The sequence below is a fragment of the Coregonus lavaretus genome (assembly GCF_964263955.1).
Source record: "Coregonus lavaretus genome assembly, chromosome: 29".
Taxonomy (NCBI): Eukaryota; Metazoa; Chordata; class Actinopteri; order Salmoniformes; family Salmonidae; genus Coregonus; species Coregonus lavaretus.
The window spans coordinates 34,057,694-34,078,933 of NC_140016.1; the positions used below are offsets into that span (position 1 = coordinate 34,057,694).

The following is a 21,240-nucleotide window of genomic DNA, read 5'->3' on the forward strand; positions in this document are numbered from 1 at the left end:
TCGGATTGGAAACGACAGGCTGTGGTCTATCTTGGTTTAGTTATACAAAATCTTTGTTTCAGCTTTTGTCAAATTCGTTAGATTTGTCGCAGCAGGTTAGGAGAATTAGGTTAAGGTTAGGAACAGAGTTAGGGTTAGCTAAACTGCTAAAAATGTCAACTTCTGGCGTTCATTTGACAAAAGCTGGATCCCTTCTAGCTATGATCCCCGAACCGATGGCACAGAGTATTTAAGATGTGTCCTTCGTCCCCTCTTCCTAATTTCCTTCTATCCTTTCAATGTCCTTTCTATACGTTGAAAATATAACCTAAACATTAGACAGTAAAACATAGCGGGGTACATTAAAACACATTATTAGACCATGACAGAAATACATCTGTGTTTTGAGAGATTTTACTACACGGTGATGAATTTACACCGTCTCTGGCGCCATCTCGCGGCAAATGACAGTGAGCAGCTAAAGAACGCTTGCTAACTAGCAAAGCCACTTTTGCAGCAGTAACATGTGGGGTAAAGTACTTCCTGTAGGTCATGGAATCGCTTGTAGAAGGTACGTTTTGATACTGAACTTTTCAGTTGTTATTTTATTTCCATTTAATACATTCAATATTTGCCCTAGAAATAACATACTATATTAGTTACCGATAAAACTAAGTACAGCTCCACAACGTGGATATTCGAGAGAGGCCAAGACAAGAAGAAGCAGTAATCAACCATCTTTCTTCTGCTAGCAGCAACCATAACAAGAAAAGAGAGGATCTAGTGTGGCTGTAGTTTACAATTTATTGTATGTTTCTTGGCTACTTGTAAAAGACCGGATTAATCTTTTGGAATATAGCAAGATAAAGCTTTGAAACACAACTCGTTCACCCACGGCACACCTGGAGGTTTATGATTAGGAGACTGGCTATATTATAATTTGTTCATGTTTCCAACAGGTTTACCTTCCCCTAATCCCCCACCGCCAACCCAAGAGGCTAGACCAGCAGCTTCAGATGTAAATAACGACAGCACTAGTATCACGAATTCGAAGAAGAGGAAAATAAACCGTTCTGAGAGGGAAGACATTGATTCAATATCTTCATCTCCTAAAACCAACAATTCCTCTTCTTCCTCCACATCGCAACAAATCCAGAAGAAATTGAGGTTCGAAGATTCAGTAGATTTCATTGGATTGGATGTGAAAATGGCTGAGGAGTCGTCTTCATCTGCATCGTGTTCTTCTAACAAGACGAAAACTGTTTTTTTGGCTGGGGTTGTTGGGCATCATGCAAACGGACTGACGAAAACTGCAGGCTCCACTACCTTCTCCAACAGCAAACCTGGAGCTGCAAAGAAACTAGTCATCAAGAACTTCAAAGGTAGTTTATTCAAAACATTAAAGTGATGCATGCTGTATTCCCATTTGTCCCTTCTAGTGAAAGTTTATTCTAAAATGGTGTTAATTACTTTGCCTAAAATTATATCTGCTTTAGTCTGGGAAATCTAGCTATGCAATTTTAATGTTGAATATGTGAGTCAGTAAAATCCACAATAATACACTATTTAAATGCCTGACATGATGCAGCTCATTTGTTTGAATATTGTTATAGTTAGATATGTTGTCTTATACTAATTCTGTGTTAAAGTAACTTTAGTACAGTTGAAATGACACACGAGAGAATGACCGTTCTCACACTGTTTCCCTCTACTTTTCTTCACAGAAAAACCCAAATTGCCAGAGAACTACACACACGAGACCTGGCAAAAACTGAAGGAGGCGGTCGAAGCCATTCAAAACAGCACTTCAATCAAGTACAATCTTGAGGAACTCTACCAGGTATGAGAAAATTCTGCACCTGCCTCATTTCCCTTCAGAACAGCCGTGGGTCATGTTCATTAGGCACCAAACAGAAGAAATCAAACTGAAACAGGGTGGCACAACCTGGACTTGTCTAATAAGAATAGCCTGTTTTCATTGTCCGTTGTAAAACGTTTTATGCTTCGTGCCCTGATGAATACAACCCTGTGGATATTATTATGATTGGCCACAGATGGGAAGTCTTCCTCCTCCTCCCCTGTGAGTTTCATGACCTTGACTTCTTATTCAAGCCCTATGATTTCGCAGTCAGTAAGCTAAACACAGTCCAAACAAACAACCTATTTTTTCCCCCATGTCTTTAGGCCAGTATCTTGTGAAAGAGCTTGACAATAATTCTCGTGATATGTCTGCAGTATTTAATAGCTGTGTTGAGTTATGGGATGTTTAGATTATATGGTGTGAGTGTAGTCTTCTGTAAGATATGATATGCATAGATCATCAGTGTTTTAGCTCTAAAATGCAATAAACTCTTCAAGCACTATCCTTTCTTTTTGTTGTGTAGGCTGTCGAGAACCTCTGCTCCCATAAGATATCTGCTAGGCTCTACAAACAGCTACGGGTGGTTTGTGAAGACCACATCAAGGCACAAATCGATCAATTCAGAGAATATCCTTTTCTATGTGTAAACAGATGGTACTAGAAAGATAACATGTTTAGCACAGTTCAATATATGTTTAGACATTGTTCAGTCCTTGATCACTCAATGTAGGCTATTATGATAAGTAATTATTTTGTTCAAGTATTTACTAGAGGATAGCTTTTGTCATTTGAACTACAGGAACTATAATCATGTCATTATAAAGTTTGATATTGAATGCATGTTTTTTTTTTATTTTTATTAATTATTATTATTTTTGGTATTTTACCCCCTTTTTCTCCCCAACTTCAATGTTGTCTCATCGCTGCAACTCCCCAACGGGCTCGGGAGGCGAAGGTCAAGTCATGCGTCCTCCAAAACATGACCCGCCAAGCCGCGCTTCTTAACACCCGCCCGCTTAACCCGGAAGTCAGCTGCACCAATGTGTTGGAAGAAATACTGTTCAACTGACGACCGAAGTCAGCCTGCAGGCGCCCGACCCGCCACAAGGCATGGCTAGAGCGCGATGAGCCACGTAAAGCCCCCCCGGCCAAACCCTCCCCTAACCCGGACGACTCTGGGCCAATTGTGCGCCGCCCTATGGGTCTCCCGATCACGGCCGGTTGTGACACAGCCTGGGATCGAACCCGGATCTGTAGTGACGCCTCAAGCACTGAGATGCAATGCCTTAAACCACTGCGCCACTTGAATGCATGTCCTTTTATGTACTGAAATGACACTGCTGCTGCTTTGTGTTGTTATGCATATGACACCTGCTACATCCTTGACTCTGTGCTCACGGATGTACTGGACAGTACGCTCTTCCTGAAGAAAATAGACAAGTGTTGGCAAGATCACTGCAGACAAATGGTATGTCTTTAGGACTCTGTCTTTGGCAGGATGTAATTTGATAGGTGTCATTGAGATTGATTGAGATTATACATGATTTCTTTACTTAAAATTCTTAATATTATTTGTCTTTTTTATTTATTTTTTTACAGATCATGATTAGAAGTATATTTTTGTTCTTGGACCGCACCTATGTTTTACAAAATTCAATGCTCCCATCAATCTGGTGAGTTTCTCTTCCTCAAATAAACATTCTGTGTAGAAAACATTGATCATGTCATATCTCTAGCCATATTATGTCAATAGTAATTGGTTATGGTTAATATTAATATAACCCTTATTGTCTTCAGGGACATGGGCCTAGAGTTGTTTAGGTTTTACATAATCAGTGACATGAAGGTCCAGAGCAAGACCATCTACGGCATCCTGCTGCTCATCGAGAGGGAGCGCGGCGGCGAGACCATCGACCGCAGCCTGCTCCGGAGCCTACTGAGCATGCTCTCTGACCTGCAGGTATGGCTCTGCCCCTTCACACAGGACATGGGAAAGTCTACTTAGTGGATATCTTGTTCTATTGGCCCGGTCCAGAATCACCCCGTAGCCCCTACCCACTAAGCACTTGTGTAGATCTGAAAGGATTGGGTAGGTATATGGTATATAATCTGGCAAATAATTGACCTAGCGCAGAGGGAAATATGTTGCTTAGAGCTAGTCATTTCTTCCAGATGTGCATGAAGTGGCAAGGGGTTTATCCTGGACCCATGCCATTGGTTCTTTGGCTCCGATTCATTGTACTACTCAACATTCAATACTCCCAGACAGTAATACAAACAGTCACAAGGAGGATATCTCCAACACTGCTGTGTCTATGAATTTGTTCTTAACTTTATTTAACTAGGCAAGTCAATTAAAAATTAATAAAAGTCTGACAAAGCAAGGGGTGTTTGTCAGCTGTGTTATTTGCAATCAGCAGCACCTGTGTCAGGGTTTGAGTTGATGTGCTATCAGCTCCGCCACTTGAGAAATGGCTTTAATGACACCAAATGTTCTCCCCTCTCCTGACAGATTTATCAGGACTCCTTTGAGCAGCGCTTTCTGGAGGAGACTAATCGGCTGTATGCTGCCGAGGGACAGAGGCTGATGCAGGAGAGGGAGGTGATGTATCCCTCCAGGCAGCGTAACACCACTGATTGAGTCTGACTGGAGGCAGCATTTTCATAGCCTGGTCCCATATCTGTTTGTTCTGTATAGCCAAAAATGACATTGTACTGCCAAACTTGACAATGATCATAGGAGTTGGTAAGACCTGTTATTGCTAACTTCTATGATCTTCATGTTACCTTTCTATTACTGCACTGTTGGCGCTAGAAACATAAGCATTTTCGATGCACCTGCGATAACATCTTCTGCAAATCTAAACTTTAATTTTGATTTTACGAAGATGTAATGTTTGGCTGTACAGCACAAACCGATCTGGGACCAGGTCTGTTTGCATTTTGAGTCTTGAGTCAATTTACAGTTACTATAGTTACTGCTGGTAAAAAAGATTTGAACTACTTTGTTATTTTAGAGTGATTTGATGTGGAGTGATTTTACATAGCACTAGATGTTTGTTTCCCCCTGTAAGGATAGGCTGCTGTTTGGCTTCGTATCCCAAATGACTAAGCATTTGGGATAGGTTCATCTGATCACTTCTTGAATGTCTCTTCAGGTCCCAGAGTATCTCCATCACGTCAGCAAACGCTTAGAGGAGGAAGCGGACAGAGTCATCACGTATCTAGACCAGAGCACACAGTGAGTCTTTTTTTTTGTTGTTGCTTGATTGGATCGCTTTTAGGATACAAGGGGTTAGTCTTCCAAGAGTCCATGAGTATTGTGGTCCTCTGTTTTTAAGTTCTACATTTGACTCAATGAATGTTTGATTTGCTGCCTTCTTGGCACCGGTCTCAACGGGATCTACCGGTCTACATATAAAGAATGAAAAGAGACAGATTGATGACTCATTTCCTCCCTCCTTTTCTTTTTCTTTCTTCAGAAAACCTCTTATTGCCACTGTGGAAAAGCAACTACTGGGTGAACATCTCACTGCAACTCTGCAGAAAGGTATATATCAGAAACTACAGACTTGACACACTGGGACAATTTGTTTACTTACAATCGGTGACATTTGAACAGCGTCAAAATAGCAATGTTATTGTCATCTTATCACGAGGACCTCAAATAATAAGAGAGAGACTGTTATTGTTTAGTACCATGAACTAAACTGCTATTTTTCCATCTCCAGGCTTGAATCACCTGCTAGATGAGAACAGAATCCAGGACTTGTCTCTTCTCTATCAGCTGTTCAGTCGGGTGAGAGGGGGCGTGCTAGTCCTCCTACAGCACTGGATCGAGTACATCAAGGTATGCTTGAAAAGACCAATAGTCTTTAGGTCAGCAATTCCACCCCTGAATCAGTCATTTACTCTTACTAATTAACATTTTGGAAGTGTGGGGTTACTTCCTTCTTCCTTCCCAGTCGAAAAATGGAATCATTAATTTGTGCAGTATATGACCTGAAGTGACCCTTAACACCTCTACCAACCTCTCACAGGCCTTTGGAAGTACGATCGTCATTAACCCTGAGAAGGACAAGACCATGGTACAGGAGCTGCTGGACTTCAAGGACAAGGTGGACCACATCATCGACATCTGCTTCATAAAGAACGAGAAGTTTGTCAATGCCATGAAGGAGGCCTTTGAGACCTTCATCAACAAGAGGCCAAACAAACCTGCTGAGCTCATAGGTTGGTATCGCATGATGATCATGTTGTTATGAATGTCGTTTCAGTTCCATGAAGGAAGTTCGAGTGCTATCGCTATGGGAGAAATGATAATGATACTACTACAACGTAAACTGACTGAAAGAGAGCTCACCTTGTCTTCATTCATAGATGTTTGTGTGTATTATGCTCCCGTCAGTTGAAAGCTACCTTATTAAGCTACAATTATTTTCCAGCTTTTTATAAGTAAACTACAAAAATGTAAATAAAACAACACAAATGGTTATATTTTGTAGCAAAACACGTAGATTCGAAGCTTAGGGCGGGAAACAAGGAGGCGACGGACGAGGAGCTGGAGAAGATGTTGGACAAGATCATGATCATCTTCCGATTCATTTATGGTAATGTCGTCCCAACATATTCATTTATGGTAATGTTGTCCCGTATATTCAGCCAACCATCTACTTCCAGGTCCTTTTAACGCTCTCCTCTTTGACAGGTCTCTTAGAAGTCTGTCTTTGTACTTGTACTTTATACTTTTGAATTCTTGAATAGGCAAAGATGTTTTTGAGGCCTTCTACAAGAAAGATCTGGCCAAGAGGTTGCTGGTGGGAAAGAGTGCCTCCGTGGATGCCGAGAAGTCCATGCTGTCGAAACTGAAACATGGTCAGTGTGTTCCCCAGTGTACCCCATCAGACCTGGGTTCAAGTAGTATACATGTTCTATCAAATGGCTGTGCTTGATTGACTGATGCAATGGAACAGTCCCAAAATTGCAAAACCAACCCTACCCATCTGACACTCGAGGCAGGCTCAATCAAACACTCAAAATATTATAAATATTTCTAATAGTATTGAGCCCAGGTCTGCCCCATACAATCCCCCACCACTGTCTACATCAGAACACACCACTAGCTACTACTATTAACTATACACATAGAACTCTTACCAACAACTATGAAGCATGTGATACTGAATGAGACCAGTGACTCGTAACCTTGGTCCTTTCTTTAGAATGTGGAGCAGCATTCACCAGCAAGCTGGAAGGCATGTTCAAGGACATGGAGCTTTCCAAGGACATCATGGTGCAGTTCAAACAGGTTCGTACACATGCTTCTGGAATAGGAATGATCATCAGTAGTGATATCTCAGTTTTAGGGCAAAAGTATCAAATACATTACGCAGTCAGCTATAGAAATGTAAAAATACAAAATTGCATCTTGTAGTTGAGGCAGTACTTGCACATCAAAATAACTTTTGAATTATTAGCCTATATTTTTCACATTATGTTTTGTTATTTTTTCTCTCTATTACATGCAGTGTCAAAACATCCCTGGTAACATTGAGCTGACGGTGAACATCCTCACCATGGGATACTGGCCCACCTACATCCCAATGGAGGTCCATCTGCCCGCAGAGGTTAGTGCAAATATCGAACCCTTCAGGCTCTCTGGTGTTTTATGACCTGCTATGTAATACATTTTGTTTGTATCCCAAATGGTACCCTGTTCCCTTTTATAGAGCAGTACTTCTGACCAGGGCCCATATGACTCAAAAGTAGTACACTATATTGGGAATTGGTTTATTATAAAAAGCTAAAATGTTGCTACAGAAACCTGTCATTGAAATTACAAAGTCATTCGTGGAATATTAGGTTTCTATATAGTGTAAAAGCACTACCTATTGGCATGCATTACATGGAAAAATGTACACTTTCTTTAAGAGCGTCAATTTTGTGAGTGATGACATGCAAGAGATCAGTCATTCATTCATTGCTATGATCATTGATCTCCTGAATAAGCTATCCCATTTTTCTTTCTTTCTGTGCCCCCAAATGTTTGGATATACTGGTAAAGTAACCAGGTTGTTAACTAGCAACATGACTGAACAAGGTGTAAACAAATGCCCTTGAGTGGTTTTGGAACGGCTTCAATCCACGATAGGAAGAAAAAATGAATCTGTGCTCGTTTTTTTTCTCTATGGCACTCAAAAACAACTGTACAGCGAAGCCTAATCATTACAACAATTATTATCTAGGTGATTTATTTTTCTAGGCACACTGGTGATCCAAAAATAACATTTCAGGTCGCACAGCAAAATATTTAGAAGCATATGCGATCAAAATGGTCTCACTTTAGAGCCCTGTCCTCAATGTTTATTGTTTAACACTTCTGCCCCTCTTGTCCAGATGGTGCGACTGCAGGAGATTTTCAAGACGTTTTACCTGGGCAAGCACAGCGGCAGGAAGCTACAGTGGCAGTCGACGTTAGGCCATTGTGTTTTAAAAGCTGAATTTAAAGAGGTAGCTACCCGTCTTTTCGATGATGTTTCAGTCATCTACACAGAACAAAAATATAAACGCAACAATTTCAAAGGTTTTACTGACTTACAGTTCATATAAGGAAACATGACTGGGAATACAAATATGCATCTGTTGGTCACAGATACCTTAAGAAAAAGTTAGGGGCGTGGATCAGAAAACCAGTCAGTATCTGGTGTGACCACCATTTGCCTCATGCAGCGTGACACATCTCCTTCGCATAGAGTTGATCAGGCTGTTGGTTGTGGCCTATGGAATGTTGTCCCACTCCTCTTCAAAGGCTGTGCGAAGTTGCTGGATAATGGCGGGAACTGGAACACGCTGTCGTACATATTGATCCAGAGCATACCAAACATGCTCAATGGGTGACATGTCTGGTGAGTATGCAGGCCATGGAAGAACTGGGACATTTTCAGCTTCTAGGAATTGTGTACAGATCCTTGCGACATGGGGCTGTGCATTATTATGCTGAAACATGAAGTGATGGCGGCGGATGAATGGCACGACAATGGGCCTCAGGATCTCGTCACGGTATCTCTGTGCATTCAAATTGCCATCGATAAAATGCAATTGTGTTTGTTGTCCATAGCTTATGCCTGCCCATACCATAACCCCGCCGCGACCATGGGGCACTCTGTTCACAACGTTGACATCAGCAAACCGCTCACCCACACAACCCAATAAACACTCTGCCATCTCCCCGGTACAGTTGAAACCGGGATTCATCTGTGAAGAGCACACTTCTCCAGCATGCCAATGGCCATCGAAGGTGAGCATTTGCTCACTGAAGTCTGTTGTGACGCCGAACTGCAGTCAGGTCGAGACCCTGGTGAGGACGACGAGCACGCAGATGAGCTTCCCTGAGACGGTTTCTGACCGTTTGTGTAGAAATTATTCGGTTGTGCAAACCCACAGTTTCATCGGGTGGCTGGTCTCAGACGATCCCGCAGGTGAAGAAGCCGGATGTGGAGGTCCTGGGCTGGCGTGGTTACACGTGGTCTGCGGCTGTGAGGCCGGTTGGACGGACTGCCAAATTCTCTAAAACGAAGTTAGAGGCGGCTTATGGTAGAGAAAATAACATTTGGTTATCTGGAAACAGCTCTGGTGGACCTTCCTGCAGTCAGCATTCCAATTGCATGCTCCCTCAAAACCTGAGACATCTATGGTATTGTGTTGTGTGACACAACTGCACATTTTTGTGGCCTTTTATTGTCCCCAGCACAAGGTGCACCTGTGTAATGATCATGCTGTTTAATCAGCTTCTTGATATGCCACACCTGTCAGGTGGATGGATAATCTTGGCAAAGGAGAAATGCTCACTAACAGGGATGTAAACTAATTTGAAAAACATTTTTGCAAAATAACATTTTTGTGCATATGGAACATTTTCTGGGATATTTTATTTCAGCTCATGAAACATGGGACCAACACTCTACATGTTGCTTTTATATTTTTGTCCAGTGTAGTATGTTTAGGCAGAAATTTGTTTTACTAACTTTTCGTATCCCTGTCTTGTTTTTTTGTTTCCCAAATAGGGCAAAAAAGAGCTTCAGGTGTCCCTGTTTCAGACGCTAGTGCTGCTCATGTTCAACGAAGGAGAGGAATTCACCTTGGAGGAGATCAAGTTAGCTACAGGAATAGGTCTGTATGATCACGATGTACCACATTCTGCTGGATGTCTCAGTTATAACACAAATCCTAATGGATCAAATATAGCAGTCTTCTTGAAGTTGAACAATTTATTTTCAGAGATTTTGCTTAAACAGTAGAAATGATTATCAATATCATCTTTCGTGCTTTTGCCAAGTACTTTTGGATTGAGTTTGTGTTGACCTAAAGTGGGATGTGCGTGCGCATGTACAGTGCCTTCAGAAAGTATTCACACCCCTTGACTTTTTAAACATTTTGCCTGAATTTAAAATTGATTACATTTAGATTTTCTGTCACTGGCCTACACACAATACCCCATAATGGAAATATATTTTTTGACATTTTTTACAAATTAATTAAAAATGAAAAGCTGAAATGTCTTGAGTCAATAAGTATTCAACCCCTTTGTTAAGGCATGGCTAAATATGTTCAGGAGTAAAAATGCGCTTAACAAGTCACATAAGTTGCATGGACTCAATAGTGTTTAACATAATTTTTGAATGACAACCTGATCTCTGTACCCCACACATACAATTATCTGTAAGGTCCCTCAGTCGAGCAGTGAATTTCAAACACAGATTCAACCACAAAGACCAGTGAGGTTTTCCAATGCCTCGCAAAGAAGGGCACCTTCTTTGCAGACATGAATTCACCTTTCAGCAGGACAATAACCTAAAACACAAGGCCAAATCTACACTGGAGTTGCTTACCAAGAAGAAAGTGAATGTTCCTGAGTGGCCGAGTTACACTTTTGACTTAAATCTACTTGGAAATCTATGGCAAGACCTGAAAATGGTCGTCTAGCAATGATCAACAACCAATTTGGCAGAGCTTGAAGAAATGGGCAAATGTTGCACAATCCAGGTGTGGAACGCTCTTAGAGGCTTACCCAGCAAGACTCTCAGCTGTAATCGCTGCCAAAGGTGCTTCTACAAAGTATTGACTCAGAAGTGTGAATACTTATGTAAACGAGATGTTTCTGTATTTCATTTTCAATAAGTTTGCTAAAATGTCTAAAAACATGTTTTCACTTTGTCATTATGGGGTATTGTAATCCATTTTGAATTCGGGATGTAACACAACCAGATGTGGAATAAGTCTAGGGGTATGAATACTTTCTGAAGGCACTGTTTGTGTGTGTGTGTGTGTGCAGAGGACGGCGAGCTGCGACGGACCCTGCAGTCATTGGCGTGTGGCAAGGCGCGGGTCATCCACAAAGTCCCCAAGAGCAAAGACGTGGAGGACGGAGACAAGTTCTCCTGCAACGATGACTTCAAACACAAACTCTTCAGAATCAAGATCAACCAGATCCAGATGAAAGAAACAGTAAATTCTCTCTCACTCACAGCAGGGTTGTTTTCATTAGGATCATTGTTTTTTAAAAGGTTTTTATTGGACAGCAGTTTTTTTTTATTAGACAGGTCCAGGTAGTCTCTGCCTGTTCCAGTTTTGGTGCATAATGAATACATCCAAACGCATTTCAAATAGGAATATGAGTGCCAGAGTCTGGTGTAGTTGAAGCACTGACGATACAGAACTAACCAATGCCCTCTAGAGGCGGGTGTTCAAAGAAGTCTGTCACTCTCCACTATACAGTTGAAGTCGGAAGTTTACATACACCTTAGCCAAATACATTTAAACTCAGTTTTTCACAATTCCTGACATTTAATCCTAGTTAAAATTCCCTGTTTTAGTTCAGTTAGGATTACCACTTTATTTTAAGAATGTGAAATGTTAGAATAATAGTAGAGTGATTTATTTCAGCTTTTATTTGTTTCATAACATTCACAGTGGGTCAGAAGTTTACATGCACTCAATTAGTATTTGGTAGCATTGCCTTTTTAAATTGTTTAACGGGTCAAATGTTTCGGGTAGCCTTCCACAAGCTTCCCACATTAAGTTGGGTGAATTTTGGCCCATTCCTCCTGACAGAGCTGGTGTAACTGAGTCAGGTTTGTAGGCCTCCTTGCTCGCACACGCTTTCTTAGTTTTGCCCACAAATGTTCTATAGAATTGAGGTCAGGGCTTTGTGATGTCCACTCCAGTACCTTGACTTTGTTGTCCTTAAGCCATTTTGCCACAACTTTGGAAGTATGCTTGGGGTCATTGTCCATTTGGAAGAACCATTTGCGACCGAGCTTTAACTTCCTGACTGATGTCTTGAGATGTTGCTTCAATATATCCACATAATTTTCCTTCCTCATGATGCCATCTATTTTGTGAAGTGCACCAGTCCCTCCTACAAAAATGTTTCTGAGGTCTTGGCTGATTTCTTTTGATTTTCCCATGATGTCAAGCAAAGAGGCACTGAGTTTGAAGGTAGGCCTTGAAATACATCCACAGGTACACCTCCAATTGACTCAAATGGTGTCAATTAGCCTATCAGAAGCTTCTAAATCCATGACATCATTTTCTGGAATTTTCAAAGCTGTTTAAAGGCACAGTCAACTTTGTGTATGTAAACTTCTGACCCACTGGAATTGTGATACAGTGAATTATAAGTTAAATAATCTGTCTGTAAACAATTGTTGGAAAAATTACTTGTCATGCACAAAGTAGATGTCCTAACCGACTTGGCAAAACTATAGTTTGTTAACAAGAAATTTGTGCAGTGGTTAAAAAACAAGTTTTAATGACTCCAACCTAAGTGTACGTAAACTTCCGACTTCAACTGTATGTTCCCACTTAATCAGTATCCTCCAATAGCTAGGTTTCCATCCAATTGGCAACAGGTTTTCATGCAAATATTCTAATATCCACATAAATAACATATGCGCATTTTCCCATCAGAGATATGTTTCCATCAAATTGACTTGTTGTGGATAAGTCTGTGCGTGATGAAGTAATGCACATAAAACTAACTTTCTGTCACTAAAAATGATATAGCGAATGTGCCCACTCTGGTATTGGCACGTGCGCTCTAGCCAACAGCTCGCAAATACAGTGCGGGTATAGCCTATGATGAGATTTATTATGGACAAAAGAGCAATATTATTATTATTATTATTATTTGTCATACGGCAGCCAAGCATCGATCATCATGTCACCAGAATAAGACCCTCGAGTGGCAGCGGTGAAAGCACTGCATCGCAGTGCTGAGGCGCCACTACAGCCTGGGGTTCGATCCCAGACTGTCACGTCCGGCCGTGACCGGGAGCCCTATAGGATGGCGCACAATTGGCCCAGTGCCGTCAGGGGTAGGGCAGGGTTTGGCCAGGGGGCTTTCCTTGGCTCATGGCGCTATAGCAACTCCTTGTGGCAGGGCCGGGCCGCCTGCAAGCTTTCTTCTGACACATTGGTGTGGCTGACTTGCATGTTAAGCGAGCAGTGTGTTAAGAATTAGAGCGGCCATGCGGGTCATGTTTCGGAGGACGCATGACTCGACCTTTGCCTCTCCAGAGCCCATTGGGGAGTTGCAGCGACGAGCCAAAATGGGGTAAAACAAAATATGCTTGTGGCCATACCACCCTGAACACGCCTGATCTCAGTAGCTAAGCAGGGTCGGGCCTGGTTAGTACTTTGATTTGGAGACCGCCTGGGAATACCAGGTGCAGTAAACTCCAATGTGTTATTATTTTTTATAAAAAATAAAGACCCTCTAATATTTATTGGAAAGGAACATCAAGCTCACCACCTTGCACTTTAACCACCCTGTGAAGTTCATAAATGATTTCATCTGTAGCCGAATAAACTGCATGCCTTCTTGAGTCATAATGGGAGGACCACTCATGTCATCGTGTGACTCCCAAGTGTACTCCGATATGATGGTTATTATATCGATATTTGCGTTTAAAAGCGTTTCCACCGCCATTTATCGCATAATTAATTTGACAGACAAAGTTCCCACCTTCTCTATCGTGTGTTGTCAACATTTGGAAGGTTTACTGACAAATTAGCTGTTTACAGAAACATTTCCTGTCGTGACTCTCATGAAAAGGTTGGATGGAAACCTGGTTACTGATTTATTTGTACCGTCTATAAAGCAGAAGAAAACCAGGGAAAAGTGAATATTAGCCACTCATTCATTTGGTGAATTGTCTTTGGTAGGTGGAGGAGCAAACCAGCACCACGGAACGAGTCTACCAGGACCGGCAGTATCAGATCGACGCCGCCATCGTCCGGATCATGAAGATGAGGAAGACTCTGAGCCATAACCTCTTGGTGTCAGAAGTATACAATCAACTTAAGTTCCCCGTCAAGGTGAGTAAATGGGGTGCAAGAAGAGCACTTCACTCAGGGGTGAGGTTCCCAAACGCTTCGTAGCTATAGTAGTACTTTTATTTTTCTTGATGACCCAGACTGACTGTCCAACATACAGTGCATTCGGAAAGTATTCAGACCCCTTGACTTTTTCCTCATTTTGTTACATTACAGCCTTATTCTAAAATTGATTAAATAAAGAAATGTCCTCATCAATCTATACACAATACCCCATAATGTCAAAGCGAAAACAGGTTTGTAGAAAGTTTTGCAAATGTATAACAAAACAAATGTATTTACGTAAGTATTCAGACCCTTTGCTATGAGACTCGAAATGTAGCTCAGGTGCATCCTGTTTCCATTTATCATCCTTGAGATGTTTCTACAACTTGATTGGAGTCCACCTGTGGTAAATTCAACTGATTGGACATGATTTTGGAAAGGCACACACCTGTCTATATAAGGTCCCACAGTTGGACCAAGAACCCAATGACAGAACTCCAGAGTTCCTCTGTGGAGATGGGAGAACCTTCCAGAAGGACAACCAGCTCTGCAGCACTCCACCAATCAGGCCTTTATGGTAGAGTGGACAGACGGAAGCCACTCCTCAGTAAAAGGCACATGACAGCCCGCTTGGAGTTTGCCAAAAGGCACCTAAAGGACTCTGACCATGAGAAATAAGATTCTCTGGTCTGATGAAACCAAGATTGAACTCTTTGGCCTGAATGCCAAGCATCACAATTGGAGGAAACCTGGCACCATCCCTACAGTGAAGCGTGGTGGCAGCATCGTGCTGTGTGGATGTTTTTCAGCGGCAGGGACTGGGAGACTAGTCAGGATTGAGGGAAAGATGAACAGAGCAAAGTACAGAGAGATCCTTGATGAAACCTGCTCCAGAGCGCTCAGGACCTCAGACTGGGGTGAAGGTTCACCTTCCAACAGGACAACGACCCTAAGCACACAGCCAAGACGACGCATGAGTGGCTTTGGAACAAGTCTCTGAATTTCATTGAGTGGCCCAGCCAGAGCCTGGACTTGAACCTGATCGAACATCTCTGGAGAGAGCTGAAAATAGCTGTGCAGCGACGCTCCCCATCCAACCTGACAGAGCTTGAGAGGATCTGCAGAGAAGAATGGGAGAAACTCCCCAAATACAGGTGTGCCAAGCTTGTAGCATCATACACAAGAAGTCTCGAGGCTGTAATCGCTGCCAAAGGGGCTTCAACAAAGTACTGAGTAAAGGGTCTGAATACCTATGTAAATGTGATATTTCAGGTTTTTAATACATTAACATTTTCTAAACCTGTTTTTGCATTGTCATAATGGGGTATTGTGTGTAGATTGTGGGGGAAAAACTACAATTTAATCAGTTTTAGAATAAAGCTGTAACGTAGCAAAATGTGGAAAAAGTCAAGTGGTCTGAATACTTTACGAATGCACTGTATGGGCAATTTTGCAACTACAGGTAGATTTTTACGTTTTGTATTTCAATTTCAATTTTAATTTACATACATTAAGTTGACACTAAAATCAATATTTGTGATATTTAAATTTTCTGGGGGGAATACATTTTCTAGTTTCTAAACCTCTTTTTGCGTTGTCATTATGGGGTATTGTGTGTAGATTGATGAGGGGAAACAAACAATTTAATCAGCTTTAGAATAAGACTGTAACGTCACAATGTGGAAAAAGCTAAGGGGTCTGAATAATTTCCGAATGCACTGTAAATTGTACAATTTGTTACTCTTGTCGCTGTGCGGCTGGGTTGTCGAGAGAAAGTGCCTTGTTAGTTATGAGGCTTTTGGAAAACTCACCCCAGACATGCAGAGTATGATCCAATTAAGTGGCAATGCCCGAGAAGCCTGTGTTTGGAGGATATATTGGCACGGGTGTTATTTTGAACATCTAATCAAATGGCTACCCAGACTATTTGCATTGTGTGTGTGTCCCCCTCTTTTACGCTGCTGCTACTCTCTGTTTATTATCTATGCATAGTCACTTTAATAACTCTACCTACATGTACATATTACCTCGACTAACCGGTGCCCATGCACATTGACTCTGTCCTGGTACCCCCTGTATATAGCCTCGCTATTGTTATTTTACTGCTGCTCTTTAATTATTTGTTACTTTTATTTCGTATTATTTTGTTATTTAATATTTTTGGGTGTTCTTTCTTAAAATTGTGTCGTTGGTTAAGGGCTTGTAAGTAAGCATTTCACTGTAAGGTCTACGCATGTGACAAATAAGATTTGATTTGTTTAGTCTCGGGCCGCAAACCGTGCCAATATATCCTCCAAACACTGGCTTCGAGGGCATTATCACTTTTAAACAACGGCTTACCAACATATTCAAATAATGATTGACATATTTTGATTAATGTTATTTTGATTAATTTATTCATACTATTTCATCCTTCCAAGATATATAGTCCCGATGCAAATCTAGGGTTGCTACCCAAGCCAGCTGGTTGTTCATTCTATCGGTTAGGCTGCCATAGTCGTGAAGTCTTTTAGTTCTATATCTATGGATGCCACCCAGTCGTTCGTTGTAAATGTTCCTTTGCCAGTTCTTATCCCTCGCTTGCTAGCTAATAGTCAAACAGTGCAGCCAAAGGAACAGCGAAGTGGCTGCATTTGCGTTTGCCTAATCTGTTTTCTAGTGACATTTATTTGGATACATCCATCACAATGATCTAATGATGCACAATTTCGCATGGCATAGAACATTTTCTCTCTAGCCAGGACACTGTTCAGACCAGAAGAGCTAGCCAACTACACAGCGAACACAATCACTTCAAACTGAAGCAGGAAAGACAGCAAACTATAGCTGCATGTTGTATTGTTTGACTTCTTTGACATTTCTTTGTCATAAAAATCATGCTGATTCATGATTTCGACTGGCTGAGAAAAGCTGTCTGCCTGTCTGTCTCGTTCCGACTCGCGACACGTTCATTACTATGGAACAGCTGGAGATCAAATTTCAATATTGAAACGATGTTGCAAATGTCGGCGAGACAGACAGCAAGGTTTATACAAATCTCTGCTGTTAAAAACCAAAACAAATGGGAGATAATGTCTAGATGCGTTTTACAGTGGAGATCAAGTTCATAAATTACCTGGCTGGGCTGATGAGACAGTGGATTGCTGAATAGGCATTTCAACGTCATAGACTTAGCCAGTGGTAACTTGTGGAATAGACATCAGCTGGAACACTGTTTTAACCAATCAGCATCCAGGATTAGACCCACCCGTTGTATAAAGATGCATGTAAACTGTACAAGCACTTCATAGTGGACTCTAATTTTGAGAGGTTTCATGTTTTTTTGTTCGCTAACGCTCATCTTCTCAACAGCCTGCTGACCTAAAGAAGAGAATAGAGTCTCTCATTGACAGAGATTACATGGAGCGCGACAAGGAGAACCCCAACCAATACAACTATGTTGCTTAAAGAGAGAGGGATGAAGGGGGGGGGTGGAGAGCAGGTGGTCCAGTCAGGCTGAAGGCTTCTCTGAGCACTCGGTCCCGTGGATGCTCCTCTCGCTCTTCTTCCCGCATGGATGTCAGCGTTACCCTCTTCAACCCAGCGACCGACAACTGAATGGCTACTGCTCTGCGGGACTTTGTCAGGGGCCTGTTTTCGTGTGGACTGCATGCCCATTAAACAAGAATATCGTCCATTTTTTTTCTCAGTGCCGCTCAGTGAGAATTGGACTTAGCTACCTTGGACAAAAATTAAATTAAAGACAAACCAATGTTGTTCAGATTGTTCTTTTTTTTACAGGGGGTGGGGGGGAGTATTTCTTTTCAAACTTAGATCTTTGTCCATCGGCATTCTGCTCCTTGTTTTAAGTCACTACTTTTTACTTTTAATTCACTCTGTACTATCCCATGCGAATGTTCAAATGCACAACATTGCTCTTAACATACTACACTTGGAAGAAAGAAAAACAAAAGTCAAGCGCTTGTCTCAATCAGTGTTGTATGTGAGACCCATGGATAAACATTCACAGTAGGATTTTATTTTTCCGTGGTGGATTTCAGTGTGAAAAGTGGGCACTTGCAGCCAAGTCATACAATTCTCTGTAGCTATCCGTCTCCAACTACTCCTGTTCATCAACAGCAATCAATGGGACGATTATTTAGTAGCTAGGCAATATGAGGAATTGACAGTATGTGCCAAAAATAGAGCACTTTTGTTATAGGATTTGTTAATGCTGCTAACCAAACACTAACTTTTACATGTTATATGAATTTAGTTTTCCATTTCACTTTTGCCCTGATTGTTTCAATGTTTTGCTTTTTGTATGGACAAGACTTTACAAATGCATTGACATTTTAAGTGCAAACTTCGACAGTCACCTCGCCTTTAGGTCTTTTTCTTAACCCCTAGAGATGATCTACTCCTAAAAGCACAGCGACATCAGTCCCTGATACCCCTCATGTTTCCAAGTATATCTCAATTTACAAGCATTATATTCTTTGTAAGTCCTCTCTGTAGGGCATATGGCAGGCCTTGCGTTTGGGCATTAATGGAGTTGTTTGATATCGCAACAGATAAAAATACTTTGTTTATTGAGAAATCATGCTTGACTGGACTTTTTGCCCTGTGTCTGAATAAATTGTTTGTTTTATTGCTTCAGATTAAAGTAATTGTCAGAGTTTCTATGTTTTTCCCCTCATCTGTTTATTTTCCTAGACATTCATGCAGTTTCTCTCAATGCAAGACAAAGTTGACATCCTGATTAAATTATGAGAGGATGAAATCAATGTCTTGAAGAATCAATATTTTTTGTTTTGTTCTTATCTGACAGTTTTGTCTTGTTTAAATTCCATAGAAGATTCATTATTTTTAACGATTTCACCACTACCATTTTCAGAGGTACAAAAATGTTTTCCCCCCTTTCTTTCACTAACCTTGAAGGCTTATTTCTATGCTTTTCCCAATAGTGAGATGGTATTGGCATGCAGCTGCAAATATTTTTATAACAAAAAGTGATCCATGTTGTCACACAATGTAATGTTAAGTGTGTTCTCCTCAAGAAGAATGAGGAAATAGTATGTTTTGGTTGGTTGGTTGTTTGTTTGGGTGGTGTGCATCACAAAATAAACTGGAACATGATAGGCTACATGTTTTCTACAAATTCCATATTTTGTCACTTATTGAGGGGATTCTATTAATGCCCCGGGTGAACCGGGTTAGTGTTGATTGCATTCAATTTGGAACGGTTGTCAATAGTTACCACAGCCACAAAGTCACAATTTTCGTAGCAGGTTAGGAAAGCATTTACGCTAACCCTTAACCTAATTCTCCTAACCTACGTTAATTATCTTAACCTGCTGCATAAGTTCTCCTAACCTGCTACGAAAAAGTCACTTTCGGTCATAGCTGTATCGAAGTGGTGTGTTTTTAGGCTGTAAGAACGTAAACAGCATAGTGGGTCAATTTTCCGCAACAACTAAGAGCTGTGAAAAGTGATGCTCAACTTCTCCGCTGTTTTGGTTCCCTGACTACCACGCTGTGAACAGTGTGAAGTGAACCTCTGCACATGCGCAGCTACTGTGTGACTGTGTGAGAGCTAAGTGTTGCATCTCGCTCATCTCAATGGGCACGTTCGAGCGGATTTCAAAGTGTGTTGCATTATGGGGTTAAAAATTGTCCGATTTGCGCCTAGATGTCGACTGCATGAACTTCACAAAAATCATGTGATCGAAGGTCATTACATTTTGACTGCAGTCGACTGCAAGTTTCTGCAGTTGGTCTTTACCAACTTCATCCTGCAGCCATCGCCTGCATTGTGGGAGGCTCTATTGCCAACCAATCATTAGGGTGTTTTTGTTTGATCCACGCGAATGTGACCAAAGACATGACTGAAACAGGAACCAACTTTGCTACGATTCATATATACAGTGGATGTATAAAAATTAATGTGATATTTCATGATCTATCTCACTGACTGATTGTACAATGTACACACACATATGATTTCAGTTTGTGAGTATGTGATATGGGGGTGTTGGAGCCATGTTTATGTCGACATTATAAAGAAAACTTTTGTAAACGATAGCAACACTGCCATTTTGATCTGAGCCTTGCTGTTGGAAAACCACATTAATGTCCGACTTTCGGCTGTTGAAGATGCATCTCCCCCGGCTTCACTCCACTTTCATCTACAGTCAGTTGCTTTCGCCTTACCACTCAAACGAGCCCAATGTCATTTTGCTGAGTCTACCCAGAGAGGAAGAGGTCAAAAGAGAGGCCCAACTCAGCGGAAAATCTGTCTCCCTCCAACAGGTGCCGTTTTTTTGCCAAACATGCAAGGAGTTTTTGTATGGAGGTCAATGAGTGTCAAATTTGGTCAACAAAAAAGTAATGGCTTATTTGCAATGTGAGGTTTATTTGATTGAATAGAAGTTTCGTAATGCTGATATAAGTAGGACACGTGACATCACTTTATATCAGAGTTGTCTCAAGATGGCTATGCATATTCATGGTATGAGGCTAGTAACATAGTATCTCCATTGCTTACAGGCAGTTGACGTCAACAACCCTCATTGAATATTCAAAAAAGTATTAAAATACTTAGATGTATCCACCAATCCAAAGAAAGGATAGGCGGGAGCTAGACAGCCCGCCGTGCCTCTGTGGACAAGGACTCCCATTGTTAGGGCGGAGAGACAAGTATCTTGTCACTATATCCATAATCAGGGGTGAGGGAGGCGCGCCCTGCTGAAATCGAACGGTAATCTTCGCTGCTCGGTCATATTGTCATATTGCATCACTGCATCCTATATCAAAAGGTTGGCTGGTCCTTATTAAAGTCCCAGATCACGTCATTACTCCCTTTTTGTTTACAAAGCTCTACAATAGCCTACATGCTTCCGACTTACCTAACTTCGTTGTTAAAGTATAAAAACACGAGATACCAAACCCGTTCACAGGGTTGGTTAACTCTTGAGATTCTTCGGGTCTCCACCGAACTAGACAAATCCGCTTTTAGTTTTAATGCTCCACATTTTTGC

General features: G+C 41.4%; 1 protein-coding gene across 1 annotated transcript; it reads left to right on the plus strand.

The window, feature by feature from the left end:
* Nucleotides 1-488: 488 nt before the first annotated feature.
* Nucleotides 489-19,366, plus strand: cul4b (cullin 4B). Its single transcript, XM_084147161.1, has 21 exons — nucleotides 489-550; nucleotides 939-1,361; nucleotides 1,704-1,819; nucleotides 2,364-2,467; nucleotides 3,239-3,308; nucleotides 3,440-3,513; nucleotides 3,638-3,800; nucleotides 4,353-4,442; nucleotides 4,999-5,081; nucleotides 5,323-5,390; nucleotides 5,572-5,690; nucleotides 5,881-6,073; nucleotides 6,346-6,450; nucleotides 6,605-6,715; nucleotides 7,063-7,148; nucleotides 7,369-7,467; nucleotides 8,237-8,350; nucleotides 9,904-10,009; nucleotides 11,172-11,344; nucleotides 14,066-14,218; nucleotides 17,573-19,366. Exons 1-21 carry the CDS (start codon nucleotides 532-534, stop codon nucleotides 17,666-17,668), a joined length of 2,565 nt encoding a protein of 854 aa, XP_084003287.1. The 5' UTR covers nucleotides 489-531; the 3' UTR covers nucleotides 17,669-19,366.
* Nucleotides 19,367-21,240: the final 1,874 nt, after the last annotated feature.

Coding starts and splice junctions, on each gene's coding strand:
- cul4b (XM_084147161.1), top strand. Junction 11,345..14,065: donor AGATCCAGATGAAAGAAACA/GTAAATTCTCTC, acceptor TGTCTTTGGTAG/GTGGAGGAGCAAACCAGCAC. Junction 14,219..17,572: donor AACTTAAGTTCCCCGTCAAG/GTGAGTAAATGG, acceptor TCTTCTCAACAG/CCTGCTGACCTAAAGAAGAG.